General features: G+C 42.1%; 1 protein-coding gene across 1 annotated transcript in view; it reads left to right on the top strand.

Moving 5' to 3' along the window:
• The window catches only part of unc13a (unc-13 homolog A (C. elegans)), a 60107-nt gene that overhangs the window by 10000 nt on the left and 35898 nt on the right, over positions 1 to 14209 (top strand). The window contains exons 4-24 of the mRNA XM_089001801.1: positions 949 to 1066; positions 1189 to 1312; positions 1408 to 1478; positions 2182 to 2236; positions 2996 to 3025; positions 3195 to 3390; positions 4993 to 5112; positions 6411 to 7241; positions 7833 to 7926; positions 8409 to 8455; positions 8530 to 8608; positions 9807 to 9812; positions 9909 to 9983; positions 10160 to 10379; positions 11852 to 12079; positions 12165 to 12306; positions 12399 to 12568; positions 12655 to 12770; positions 13382 to 13545; positions 13641 to 13794; positions 14092 to 14160. Of these exons, the coding sequence (XP_088857927.1) occupies positions 949 to 1066; positions 1189 to 1312; positions 1408 to 1478; positions 2182 to 2236; positions 2996 to 3025; positions 3195 to 3390; positions 4993 to 5112; positions 6411 to 7241; positions 7833 to 7926; positions 8409 to 8455; positions 8530 to 8608; positions 9807 to 9812; positions 9909 to 9983; positions 10160 to 10379; positions 11852 to 12079; positions 12165 to 12306; positions 12399 to 12568; positions 12655 to 12770; positions 13382 to 13545; positions 13641 to 13794; positions 14092 to 14160 (3109 nt within the window). The remainder of the gene's footprint in view (positions 1 to 948; positions 1067 to 1188; positions 1313 to 1407; positions 1479 to 2181; positions 2237 to 2995; positions 3026 to 3194; positions 3391 to 4992; positions 5113 to 6410; positions 7242 to 7832; positions 7927 to 8408; positions 8456 to 8529; positions 8609 to 9806; positions 9813 to 9908; positions 9984 to 10159; positions 10380 to 11851; positions 12080 to 12164; positions 12307 to 12398; positions 12569 to 12654; positions 12771 to 13381; positions 13546 to 13640; positions 13795 to 14091; positions 14161 to 14209) is intronic.

The following is a 14209-nucleotide window of genomic DNA, read 5'->3' as shown; positions in this document are numbered from 1 at the left end:
TAAGCAACTGTTAACAAGATGAAGTGAAGGTGCTATAGGTCACGTTAACAAAAATGTCACCCTGCAGTCCTCAGTGGGAAGGCTGGGCTGCGGTATTTTAACTTGCCACTTTTGTCTTCCCCAGCTTTTTAAAAATCATCTTACGTGTATTCATGTACACTCAATGGACTCTTTATTAGGGTTACCAACATAATCTGATGGGATGTAATACAACTGCTGGGGAATTCTTTTAAAAAATTGACTCTTCTCCCCTCCACCCATACGTCACAATGAGAGTTTACGCTACGTAGCATCAGTCTCAGGGCAACCTTCTCAGTTTTTTTTTTGTGATCAGCTTCTCCTCCGTGTTCGGAAGCTTTTGAGTAATGAGTGTAAGAATAAGACGAGTGTGTGTGAGGTGTTTTGTTTTGGGCAGTTGCTCCTTTTGTGATTTTAACTACTCGTGACTCATCAACGTGGTGCAAAGAGCTGTCGGGGGAAAAAAACTCCAAATGTTTCAGGCAAGGTTTTAATATTCTAAAATGTAATCTCTGTAAAAACAATAAATGGGAATCTAAATCTGGAAAATTCCAAATCCCCCAAACAGTTGGCACATCCAAGTTGAGTAAATGGAAATTACAGCACAGCTAATGAGCTCTTTCTCTGTAAATGCCTGACTCTGTCCTCGGCCTCACCATCTCCCACTCATTTCCTTTAATCATTTTTCCTCCTTTTATGAAGCGGCACAACATGCTGTCATTTGCTAGATTATATTTTCGGCTTCCAAGCAAACACAGATGCATTTTTATATCAAGGCTGCGGATATTATTAGGGTTTAAATCAGTTAAGACTGTTGTACCTGTGAGTCAAGAAGCTTGCCTGCTTGTTGATGAAAGATTTTAAGGGATTTCTTTTTCAATTTATTATTTTTGCTTTTTAACCTGTCTCTTCCCTGTCCCCGACTCATAGCGAGATAAATAGGCTGGACCTCGGCCTAACAGTAGAAGTGTGGAATAAAGGCCTGATCTGGGACACCATGGTGGGTACCTTATGGATCCCACTGAGTAGCATCCGGCAATCCAATGAGGTATGTGGCATATATAAACATGTACATCCTCACATAATATCGCATAGGACAAACTGTGATAACATTATCTCCACTGATTGATTCTATTATATAATGTTTTGCACTGCTCCTCTAATTCACAGGAGGGCCCGGGTCAGTGGGTAACTCTGGACTCCAACGTGATCATGGCCGAGAATGAAATCTGTGGCACCAAAGATCCAACCTTTCATCGGTTGCTGCTGGACACACGCTTCGAACTGCCACTAGGTTTGACTTGTTGTTGTCAATGTATCTCTCTTTATTAGAAATTATTATTAAGTTCAAAATCAAGAGTACCATTATCAATGTTACATTCACTGCAGACATTCCAGAAGAAGAGGCACGATACTGGGCTAAGAAGCTTGAACAACTCAATGCCATGAGAGACCAAGATGTAAGAATTTCATTATGTGTCTGTCTACACTCTATTTTTCTCTGCTTGTCAATTTCTTATGTATGTGAATCTCCCAATAGAGAACATTTGTATAAAAACTGCTCCTCAATGTTTTTTTTTCACTGGCAACAAATCCAACACTGGCTAACAGAACTAAATGTGGCTTCAGTGCTTTTTAGTTCTTCAACCATTCTTCTGCAAAATGATAAAAAGCCAGAATGCCTTTGACGTACCACGTACTGTATGTCATGGCATTTACTCAGAGTGCCAATGTTTTTGAAACGGCCACCATTTTGATAAGCACCTCTGAAGTAACATGTTTGCTCAATACGTCTGTGTAAGCTCTCAGTCGTACGGCAGTCGTCCATCGATGAAAAGGTTGATGGCTGAAGAAACCTTTTCAGCGATGTTTGCTCGTATTACTTTCAATTATGTTGCCAGTAACAAACATGGTAATGATTTCTCACAATTATTCTCAAGAAAGACTTAACAATGTTTATTTTTGTAAAGTGTTTTCCTTCTCTAATCACATGTATATCTTGTATCTTAGTCTTTGAGTTTTATTGTGTAGCCAAGTGTACATTACATAAAATCTGTCTTTCCACCCTACAATAACCGGTCGAATAAATAATTGAACCCCAAATTCATATAACATTAATGCACATAATGAGTATTTGTAAAGTTTTGAAATTTACATTCTTAGTATGCATATCAAGAGGAGCAAGAGAGGCCTCTCCAGGCACCGTCCACACAGTGCTGTAAGTGTAAATCTCCCTACCATTTCCTCTGCATGAAACGCCTCTCGTGGCATGTCATGATGTCTCGTTTTTAACTCATTCACTGCCAGACGATGTGCAAATATGTGTCCACTCGAGTTCCAGGGTTTCTGTCATTTTCACTCAAATTGCAGGACTCACAGATTATTGAGTTTTAGGACGACATAAACATTCATTGCAGCGTAAGAAACCTTAGACTCTCTTCTTTCATCAGAAAAAAAACGTTTATTTCAAGCGAACTTGGTTGTAGAGTTATTTGCATTTAAAGTGGGGGCGGCTGTACCAAAGGTACATGCTGCCCCCTCGTGGGAGGGAAAACCATTGCCAGAGGTCTGACCGAGGCTTGGAACGCACACCTCGCAATTCGGGAATGGTGCTCAATGTCATGCTTTTCAATTCCCAAATTGATTTGATAATGGCAGTGAAGCACTGTACTCCCTCCTCCGAGGCTCATTTACCAACTAGACAACAGGTTGGAATTGGGTAGGAAATGGTAATAAGGTTTAAGGGAGGAGGGTGATAAACGGAGAGAGGGCATAATATGACTGCACAATATGAACCCTTTCATGAACCATATAACCTTATAACATGATAAGATGTCCATGAAAAGGTTACATTGGGAGACAGGCCAGAGAGTCTTCAACCCTCTGCAATCACTTTCCCATGTGTTCTATATCTGGAAAGCTGATGTACTTTGTTTCTGATCCTCGTGCTTTTTACATCCCTTTATCTATTTTGCAGGTAATTGGAGTTTCTGGGGAGATCAGCAAAGTAAGTCTTTGATGCATCTGTGCTCATAAATCTATATTGACTGTCCCGTCTGACCTGGAAACTATGATGTTACTGTGCAATTTCCCCAGTAGCCCTTTGCTCCTCAACAACAGCTCAAAAGACATTTGTGGTTTTTCCCTGTCCACAAATACGGTTTGTTTGTGACCAGATGACGATCCAGACAGTGCCGTTGACGACAGGGACAGTGACTACCGCAGCGAAACGAGTAACAGCATCCCACCTCCCTTTTACACCACATCTCAGCCCAATGCTTCCATGCACCAGTATCCCATAAGGCAGCAGCGCTACAGACACCCGTACGATGACGACATCCCTGACATGGACTATGACCGCAGCGACATCAGGTAGCGCATCACTGTCATCATCACCGCCATTTTCTCGAAATGAAACCGAGTGACTTCCGTGCAGCCTTCAGGTTGCCATGGAGATTATCGGCAAAGCTAATTCACAAAGAGCATCTACTCGTTAGGTACACCCACACAGTGGAATGAGATCTAATGCAAGCTCTGTTGCCCCAATTGTTTTTGTACATCTACCATACAAGATGAAGTCATTTTAATTTCCATGTACTTCTTGCACACACCGCGGACACATTCCATTCTTGTCTTTTATACCATATAGAGTGCAGACCAGCGCCAAGGCCAAACAATCTTCAATGTTGTGCACATTTGATTGAAAACTACAGGCAAAAGTATTTCGCTGCCGCCCTGCAGAGTTTTGTTTTTCCATCACAGTTCCATCTGTTGGATTTGTTGCCTCAGTGGCCCTCAATGAAAACCGATAGATGATTTTAGATCCGACTGTTTTAAATTCTGGATAAGCTAATGCAGTGGTGTCCAAACTTTTTTGACTAAATCTACTTTTCATTCTAGTTTTTGGTGAAAAAGAAATCACTGCCTGCCTTCTTAGTAGAGTCCTGACAGCATATCAAGTACATAAGAACATCACTGTCGTAGCTCAATTGTGCTGTTTTAAAATGCTACTTCCAATGCTTCAGGTTCCCGTCTTTTACCAGTCATTAGTAAATTCCAGATGAAACATACTTTGAATGCGACCAAAAAAAATTATAATAATATTGCGACACTCAAAATTTCCAATGATGCAGGTCACGTTCAAGTAAAACTGCTGAGGGTGCATTGTACACTAAATTAAAACTATATCATGATAACATACTCAGAAATCTTTACACCCCTCGTGAGACGAATAAAGGTTAATCTAATCTAATGTCCACTCCAGTGCCAGGGTTTTTGTCATTTTCACTGAAATTGCAGGACCCACAGAATATTGAACATTAGGACTATATAAACATTCAATGCAGCGTAAGAAACCTTAGACTCTCTTTTTCCATCAGAAACAAATAATTAATTCCTAAATTATATGGGTCTGGAGTTATCTGAGCTTGAAATGTGGGTGGTTGTACAAAATATAATACGTACATATATAGTGCTTTAACAATTGCCAGAGGTCTGACCAGCGTGTTATCGGCACCCCCCACAAGAAAAACCAAACCCCTAATAAATTGGGGCATGGCGCTCCACATCACACTTTTCAATTGCCGAATAAATTCGGGAATGGCAGCCAATGAATTAATAAAGTGCCAACTACATAAAAAACGTTCATATTCCCCCCAAAAATGTATTCTATCCCTCCCCCCGACCTAATATGACTTGTGTCTGGCGGCCAAAATGTGTTCCACTTTGGTGTACTTGCTTTCCCCACTGTGCTCTTCCTCCCTCAGAGAATAACCCTGGCTTCAGTGTATACAAGTACGCTGGGGCGCGGCGCATTGCTCTTGTATACAGGTTGCGTATGAACTTGTGCATGTCTTGTGTGTGTGCGTTGGGTATGGAGCTTTTTTAATAAATCCGATGTGGTGTCCTTGCCTAAATTGAGCTCTACTGATGCTCCTTTCCTACCTCTTCCCCTTTCCCTGCTCCTCTTACCAGACCCTATGATAGTTTAGACTTGGCCACCAACGGGCGCAGTGATATCGACTCAGGCTCAGGGTCGAGCCGGCGTACCAGTCGTCAGTATTCTCTAGACAGTAGGCATTCGCTGTCCGATAGGTGGGTCTCTGTACCTCCTCCGAGGTACTCCTCCTCCTCCTCCTCTTCCTCTTCCTCCTGCTCCAGCCTGTGACTCAGTCTCGCTGTGTCGTCAGTGGTGGACTTGTCCCGTCCTCCTCGCTCACTGTGCTTGCATGCATGTGCTCTCTTATCCTATCTCTTTGTATATGTATACAAGAAAAAAAATCACTGATTATGCTGGTTCCGCCTCTCTAGTAGCTTCAAATCATGTGGCCATTCGCCACAATGTGGTCCTGTGTCCTACCTGGGTGGGCTGCTAATTTTACTAAATTGTACTTCAGAATTGTACTTATGCAATTTAAGTCTGTAAAGGCTGACTGTTTCTATTTGTTTCTGCACTGCTTCGCTCACTTGATTCCGTTTTATGCATTGCAAAAATGTGAGACATGATGTTCCCTCTTTTTGGAAAGAGAGGAACATGCACCCAGTGTAAAAAAAATCATTTTTGTGGCCGGGCAAGCCTTTACAGACTTGGGAATTCGAAGGACCGCGCTACATTGTTCGCATTTTCTACTACACATCCAAATGACAATTTGGTGATAGGTTATAGGCTATGCTTCAGACCAGGTAAAACCAGGTCGAAATTGTGGTCCAGGTAGTCCAACACTTGGTAGTCTCAAACAGACGCACGATTAGGGGTGGAAGGCAGACTCCCAAATGCCCACTTTGCCGAGTCCAGAAAGTGAAAATCCTCTTGCAGAAATTTATAAATGTAATTTGCGGACAACAATCTCCTTCATAGACCCCATTGTGTCGGTTAAGCTTCGATCATGTAAAAAAGGGGACAAGCTTGAATCAAGCCTGTTGTTTTTACTTCCACACCACCAAAAAAACCAATTTCTTTATGGAAAAAAAACTCCACTTACGAATGAGGGATGTTTTCTAGCCAGAAGTTGAGCGACACTATTAATTTGCATAGTGGACACGTGGCTACATAGCGCTGCAAGCTAAGCTAGTTCTATAATAGTACAGTCCAGAGCCCTGTGGATGCAACGGCTCCATTTTGATGACTTAAAAATGACACTAGTGCAGAAGCAGGATTGGATTTTGGTGTATGATGCATCACAAGTCTAACAACTCCCACTTCCAACGTTCACTGTCAAGCTTGCTAGTTTGTTAAAAGTCACTCCTGTCCCACAAGTAGCTAGCCGTCTCCCTTTCTAGTCTCAACCTCAACACGACTCCCTTGAGTGCCCTCGCCAGTCTGCTCCGTCTGCTCTTCAACAGATGTGTCAATATCACAGCTATGTTTTCCTTTTCCCACTTTTCTCCCTCAGTCCGACAGACAGCCGCTATGCTTCATCAGGGGAGCTAAGCCGAGGCAGTTCCCAGCTCAGCGAAGAGTTTATTCCTGAAGATGGCGAGAGCTTGCGCGCCTCAGAGTTCTATGACGAAAACGACTCATACCACTCCTGTCACTCGTCTATCAGTTACGGCAAAGATGACTTCCCGGGGTGGGATGGGGACAACCAGCAGGGTGTTTACAGCGATGAGGGGAGCTATGGTAAAGACGGCGGGGAAGACAGAGCGCTCTATGGCGACGAGGAGGGCGAGATATACGAGGAGGAAGGAGCGTACAACTATGAAGATGAGGAGGAGATACCCTATGAGGAAGATGAAGATATGTTTCCAATGGATGCCACTCTTAGTGAGGAGCACGAGCCGCCTTACACCTCCACAAGCACCATTGCCACCCGCGCTCTCCCATCTGATAGCGTGTCCACCAGCAGACCTCCACTGGAAAAGCAAACATCTTTACATCAACAGCAGCCTCCCGATCACCTCCAACCCTTAAGTACCACCACAACCCTCCCTCCTCTCAAACAGGATGACATTTTCCCCCCTTTGACATCTGACTCCGCCAACCTTCCTTTTGCACCCTCCCAGCAAGACTTATCGACCACCACTGCCACTACCATCAACAGCACATCCACCACAACCACTGCCACCACTGCATCACAGATTCCAGGATCTGATGCCAAGTTCCAGGAACCTAAGCCAAAGTCCGAGGTGCCTCTAGAGGAGCTCCCGCCACCGGAACTACTTCCGACTGAGGAGAGCGTTACCCCACCCCTTGAGGAGAAAACAGAGGAGCCTTCTGTACCCAGGCAAGTTCAAATATGATAAAAAATGACTACATAGGGAATGTGTTGACATTAATCCCTTGTTTTCCGTGGGTAATGGGGACCAAGACCACCCGCGATAGATAACAATACACAAAGTAATTATATAATAATGACCCACGTGATAAGACAGAGGGTGGTGCTGGGCTGGGATGAGAAGATGCACAGCCGTGTACAAAACCTCTGAGTCATTCTGCATTTTTTAAATTTCTGAACATGTTTTTTCCCTGAAAAAAAAAACATCTGCGACGCCAAGTAGCAAGGGATCACTGTATTCTCATTTCAAACTATCGCAAGCTCCCATGAACTCCATTATTAAACATGGTGATGTTTTGTGGTCACGCGTGAGTGTGAAGAATATAGATTAAAAAGTTAACCATTACATCATGAGATGAAAATAAAGTGGACAGTACAAAACTCAACTTTTTTTTCTCACATTGATGCAATTGGTATGCTTAAAAATATGGACTCGTGTAATCAAAAAGGGGCTTGCTACATCTTGTTTTTTCTTCCATTTTACAATGTTTTTATTGGTAATTATGTATTGACAAAAAGGGATATATTTCACATCCCCAGCTTCCTAAAGAGAGAACTCATGGAACCCGGTCCTGCCAGAGCCAAAGCCAACTGGCTCCGATTGTTCAGCAGAGTACGACTGCAGTTACAAGAGGTACACGTGGACTGTATATTTGTGTTTGATGTATGTGAATTGTCGTATATTCGTTGAAAAATTGCTGCATCTGTTCCTGCATGTTTTTTACCAGCTTTTGTTTACCAGCTTTCCAATGTTTGGATTATATTGTCCTGTGTTTTATTCAGTAGTTTCTGTTTACCCCGTGACTGTTTTGCCATTTCATTGTTTTCTTTTCAGTGGTTTGCCACACTCATAGCGATTTGCATGTAGTCCATTCTGATTCCTCCCTCTGGCTGGAGCAGACATTCAGGTGGGTGTTGTGTGTTCAGCTGAAGAATGTATTAATGTATTTATGTATTTTTGTTTAATAAGTTGTTTATATAGTGTTGATTTTGTGTATATATGTATTATTCATGTATTTATTATTTTGTTATTTTTTATTTTCATGGCACCTGGCGCGGTCCTACACCACCTGTTTGTCCCCCTCCCCCACATTCATCTTTTTATGTCCTTCGCAGGCCCGAGGTGAGAGTGTCGGCATTGCCTCTCTGCTATTATCAGCGGGGTAAGTAGTGAATGACGCATCACATCTAGAGTTGAGCACATTCTCCGTGATATATGTGTGTGTTTTCTCTTCAGGATGGGCGGTGCACTTTATAGTATTGACAGCATGCCAGACCTCAGGAAGAGGAAAGCAATGCCTCTGGTCAGAGATCTGGTAGGTTTAATCACTTTAAATTCTCCACTATCCATATATGACTCAACTTCGGCAGTCGGGCTTTGGTTTTCTGTATCGTATTCCAGCACAAATCTTGACTTTCTGCCCTCTCCATTGCCTCCTTGAGTGAGGCACCCCATCAAATTGGACATGTAGACTTTTGAATCGCTTGTTTAGACATATTTGGAGTTACAGCATGCCTGTCTGCCCATCAAGTGTGGGTGTGACTTGGCAGCTACCAGGGTGAAATCCACCACTTGATTTTCATTTATTATTATTATCATTATTATTATTATTATTGTGGTCTAGTGGTTAGGATTCGGCTCACCGCCGCGGCCCGGGTTCGATTCCCGGTCAGGGTACACATTTTAGATGGCGGCGCGTGAACACCAGCGGCTCCCCTCTCCCGGCAAATTGGTGTTTTCATTGGTGTTTATTATGTTTGTTAAAGTCATTATAAGTGCCCTTGCATGCTGGGTCCGAGAGGACAGTAATTTCATCTGTGCTGTATGTAATGCCTACTAGCATATTTGACAATAAAGCTGATTTTGACTTTGACTTTTGATTATTATTATTATTATTATTATTATTATTATTATTATTATTATTATTATTATTTGGGGCGGCCCGGTAGTCAAGTGGTTAGCACACTGGCTTCACAGTGCAGAGGTCGCCGGTTCGCGTCCCGGTCCGGCCTCCCTGTGTGGAGTTTGCATGTTCTCCCCGGACCCGCGTGGGTTTTCTCCGGGTACTCCGGTTTCCTCCCACACTCCAAAAACATGCATGGCAGGCAGATTGACTACTCCAAATTGTCCCTAGGTGTGAGTGTGAGAGTGACTGTTGTACGTCTTTGTGTGCCCTGCGATTGGCTGGCAACCAATTCAGGGTGTCCCCCGCCTCGTGCCCGAAGACAGCTGAGATAGGCTCCAGCAAGCCCCGCGACCCTAATGAGGAATAAGCGGTACGGAAAATGAGATGAGATGAGATGAGATTATTATTTGCAAAGAAACCAAAAATGACTGTCGTGTCAGAGCCAAAACCGAAGGAGAGCCACTATGTTGGTGGATACACAGATAACCAACACATTGTATATTAGTCACTAATGTTAACATTCCACCTTGTTCAGGAATTTATTAATACTCTATTTTTGTGTGTCCTTATTGTCCCCTTTGTCCCCACCATCATATAAATCCCACAGGCAATGGTGAGTAATACATGATTTTTTTCTCATAAATTAAATGCACTACTAGATCAATCATGGCAGTTTGCTTAGCTATCAACTTTCTCACCTGTCAATCAGTCACTGGTCCAGAACTCGAGGAAGGCAGGGATCACCTCAGCCCTGACGTCCAGCACCTTGCATAATGAAGAGTTGGTCAGTCTATCATTTAAATGGAAATACAGAGTAGATTATTAAATATTAAATAATGTACATCATTTTATATCTTGAGGCTCTTGCACTATTGTCATTGCAACTTCTTGATGACATTTACAACCGACAAAAAGGTCATTTTACTCTACCATGACCATGTGTCTCTTATATTATTGTAGAAGAGTCATGTCTACAAGAAAACCCTACAGGCCCTCATCTATCCCATCTCCTGCACCACCCCGCACAATTTCGAGGTGTGGACCGCCACCACGCCCACTTACTGCTACGAGTGTGAGGGGCTGCTTTGGGGTATTGCACGGCAAGGCATGCGCTGCACTGAATGTGGCGTCAAATGTCATGAGAAGTGCCAGGATCTGCTCAACGCTGATTGTCTGCAAAGTAAGAGATCGTACATTGCAGGCGCTGTTGTTAAATATTCTAAATTTTCACAACGACCAACAAAGTCCCCTATGAATTGGGTTCCAACATATTTCATCACTTTGACATTATTAATGTCATAGCTCTTCCTTTCGAGGATATTAAAAGCTTTTCATCTTTTGTTGGCATCCACTTCTAGTATGTGTTTCCCTGTTTTTATATATATATACACTGTATTTTCCGCACTATACGAGGCACCTAAAAGCCTTCATTTTTTCAAAAACTGACAAAGCGGCTCATAATTCGGTACACCTTATATATGGAATGAACTGATAATGTGAGCTTTACGTGTTTCTTGTGTTCACAGTTGAACAATGTTAGTCATATTGTGAATATGGACATTAACGTGTGAACAACATTGCGTTATTATGCTATTGCTTGCGAGTTATTATTTGAGTTATTTTACACCATTCTGTGTGCTACTATATTATGATTTCTCTAACGTTTAATTTACCGTAACAGCTTCCGAATGTTTTTTTTACGTGTTTACCGAATGGAGGAAAAGTTCCTCTCCACTATCTGAAATAAATCTTGCACTCCATGTTAATACATTTTTTGTTAAGATAAACAGTGTCACGAAAACGCTAATACCGTATTTTCTGGTGTATAAGGCGCACGCACCCAGAAGCCCTGATTTTTTTTCAAATGATGACCGTGCGCCTTATACACATGTGCACCTTATATGTGAAGTAATATTGAGCCACAACAGGTCTCGCACTTCTACTACTCGCAGCCACAGACTCCATTTCCCTCTGTCGAAGAAGTCGTGCATAACCCCAGCCTCTACTGTAGCACCTTATAATGTAGTGTGGCTTACATGTGGAAAACATGTATATATTTATATATTATATTTGGAAAGCTTTTTTTATTCCTTGAAGGTGCGCCTTATAGTCCGGTGCACCTTATAGATGGAAAAAGTTGAAAGTTGAAAATACACCATTCATTGAGGGTGCGTCTTATACTCCGGTGCGTCTTATACTCCGGTGCGCCTTATGCACGAGAAAATATGGTACTTTAACCTGGAGAAGATAATAAAACGGTTGTTTACTTGTTTTGAGAGTGAAAGTAGTCGTCAGAAAGCGCCTTGTATGTGGATAACATTTTTTAAAAGATGTCATTCATGAAATATACTTTCAATCCATATGTTACCTCTTTTTGCTAACTTTAACTCACAAGTCACAACATTAGGACACGGCTGAATAAGAATCTTTTGCAAGAGCTGAATCAAAAATGTGATAATCAATTGACCTTTGAGTGACACGGTGAGTGAGGTGTTTCTATCATTTCATATTCCCTATATTTACAGTATGTGAGTTATCTTTATTAAGGCAGAATTTTTGACCTACTTAGATTTCTTGTATTGGATTTCCTTAGATAAATGCAGTTGACATGCACCTCTCTCTAAAAATTCAAATCTTATTACTGTCATGCAGGAGCGGCTGAGAAAAGCTCCAAACACGGTGCAGAAGACCGCACTCAGAACATCATCATGGTCCTGAAAGATCGCATGAAGATCCGTGAGAGGAATAAACCGGAGATCTTTGAACTCATTCAAGAGGTCTTCTCCGTCCCCAAGGCCACACATGGTACCCAAATGAAGCAGATCAAACAAAGTGTGCTCGACGGTACCTCCAAATGGTCGGCCAAAATCAGCATCACGGGTGAGTTAGACTCCACGTTGGTCATTGCACTTACCCAACACACTGACTTGATTTGTGTGTGTGTTTATTAATTTCCTTTTCTCAGTGTTATGTGCGCAAGGTTTACAAGCCAAGGATAAAACTGGCTCCAGTGATCCCTACGTCACCGTCCAAGTGGGAAAGACCAAAAAGAGGACCAAAACCATCTACGGTAACCTCAATCCTGTCTGGGAGGAGACCTTCAATTTGTGAGTGCTTGTTATGCCGTATGATGACAAAATGTGGAAAAAGTTCTGAATACTTTACCTAATGTCAAATGTTACTCCTGTGGTATTTTTAGTGAATGCCACAACTCCTCGGATCGCATCAAGGTCCGAGTTTGGGATGAGGACGATGACATCAAGTCCCGCGTGAAGCAGAAGTTCAAGCGGGAATCCGATGACTTCCTTGGGCAAACCATCATTGAGGTCCGCACTCTGAGTGGAGAGATGGACGTATGGTACAACCTGGGTTAGTTTTACAGTTTGTGATGTCCTTCGATAGTTTCGGCTGACTTATTTTTAATTTGTTTCTGTTTGTCCCCGTGCTCCCCTCAGACAAGCGGACAGACAAATCAGCCGTTTCAGGGGCAATACGCATGCACATCAATGTGGAGATTAAGGGTGAAGAAACGGTCGCTCCCTATCACGTTCAATACACCTGTTTGCACGAAGTAAGTTTTTGTGTATTTCTATCGAACCTAAATGCCCCTGGGAAAGGATTTCTTACCTGTCCCATAACTCAACAGAGCGTATTAGCTGAATTTTAAATAATATTTGACCGTCTATGTTACAGTGCCAAAATGGCCTGAAACCGCACTGTGAATTTGGAATTTGTTCATTTATATATTTATTTGGTCATGCATTATTTATTGATTTATGTATTTAATTAATTGATTATGTATCTTTGCTTTATGTATTAAGCTTTTTTTTCATTACTTTATTTATTTTAATGCACCAGATTTCTTTACCACCTTACAGTTGAGACTCTGTATTGTCTTTTGCCGTGGAATTATCTTTTTTCTATGTTGCCTGACAAACTCAAGTCACCGTTATACATCGCATCTTACAAAGCAATCATTCTAACCATTGATTACCTTTTGGAGCCGGAATTGTCAAAGGAAGTGATGTGAAAATATAAATATACATCTTTTCTCCAACAAATTATTTTTAAATGTAACGTTGAACCCCATTTGATGGCCCACTCAACATTTCAAACTAATACACGTGCATGTGACCTTTTCCTCGACTCCTCTCTCGATCTATTCTATTTTCTTTCCGGCAGAACCTCTTCCACTTTGTGACAGACATCCAGAACACGGGTGTGGTGAAGATTCCCGATGCTAAAGGAGATGATGCGTGGAAAGTGTACTACGAGGAGACGCCTCAGGAAATAGTGGATGAGTTTGCAATGCGTTACGGAGTGGAGTCCATCTACCAAGCCATGACGTGCGTTAGCGTCTATAACCGTACCGAAAAATCAATCATGAATTTGTATGAAAATGGTTCAAAAAGCCAGACATGTTTGCTCTTTTTTTACACAGACATTTTGCCTGCCTGTCATCTAAGTATATGTGCCCCGGTGTGCCCGCGGTGATGAGTACCCTGCTGGCCAACATCAATGCCTACTATGCTCACACCACCCAGGCTACTAACAACGTCTCTGCCTCAGATCGCTTTGCTGCGTCTAACTTCGGGGTGAGTGGTGGAATATTTTTGACCTCGTGTAATGTAGAAAATACTGACACACAGACATTATACTATTCTGCAATTTCTTTTTTCGTGTTTGACATAAAAAAATGTTGGTCTTGTTTTAAGATATGTCATTCATTGAAGGTGTGCCTTATAGGGTAGAATTCTGCAAAGATGTCTACTTTAAATATACATTTCGTAATATGTCGTATAAGATTACATTTCATTGGCACAGATGTCTCCGCACATTTTTACTTCAAATGTATTGATAATCATTGGTGTTTTGCTCTTTGATATCCACAGAAAGAACGATTCGTCAAACTTCTTGATCAGCTACACAATTCCCTGAGGATCGACCTGTCCATGTATCGAGTAAGATACAGTAGATTTCTCGACCGCCGTTTGCTTTAATAGAAAAAAA

This window comes from Hippocampus bargibanti, linkage group LG07 (assembly GCF_051943395.1).
Source record: "Hippocampus bargibanti isolate YZ-2025 linkage group LG07, ASM5194339v1, whole genome shotgun sequence".
Classification (NCBI taxonomy): Eukaryota; Metazoa; Chordata; class Actinopteri; order Syngnathiformes; family Syngnathidae; genus Hippocampus; species Hippocampus bargibanti.
The sequence above is the reverse complement of the archived record's forward strand: the minus strand, read 5'-3'. Positions and strand labels throughout refer to the sequence as shown.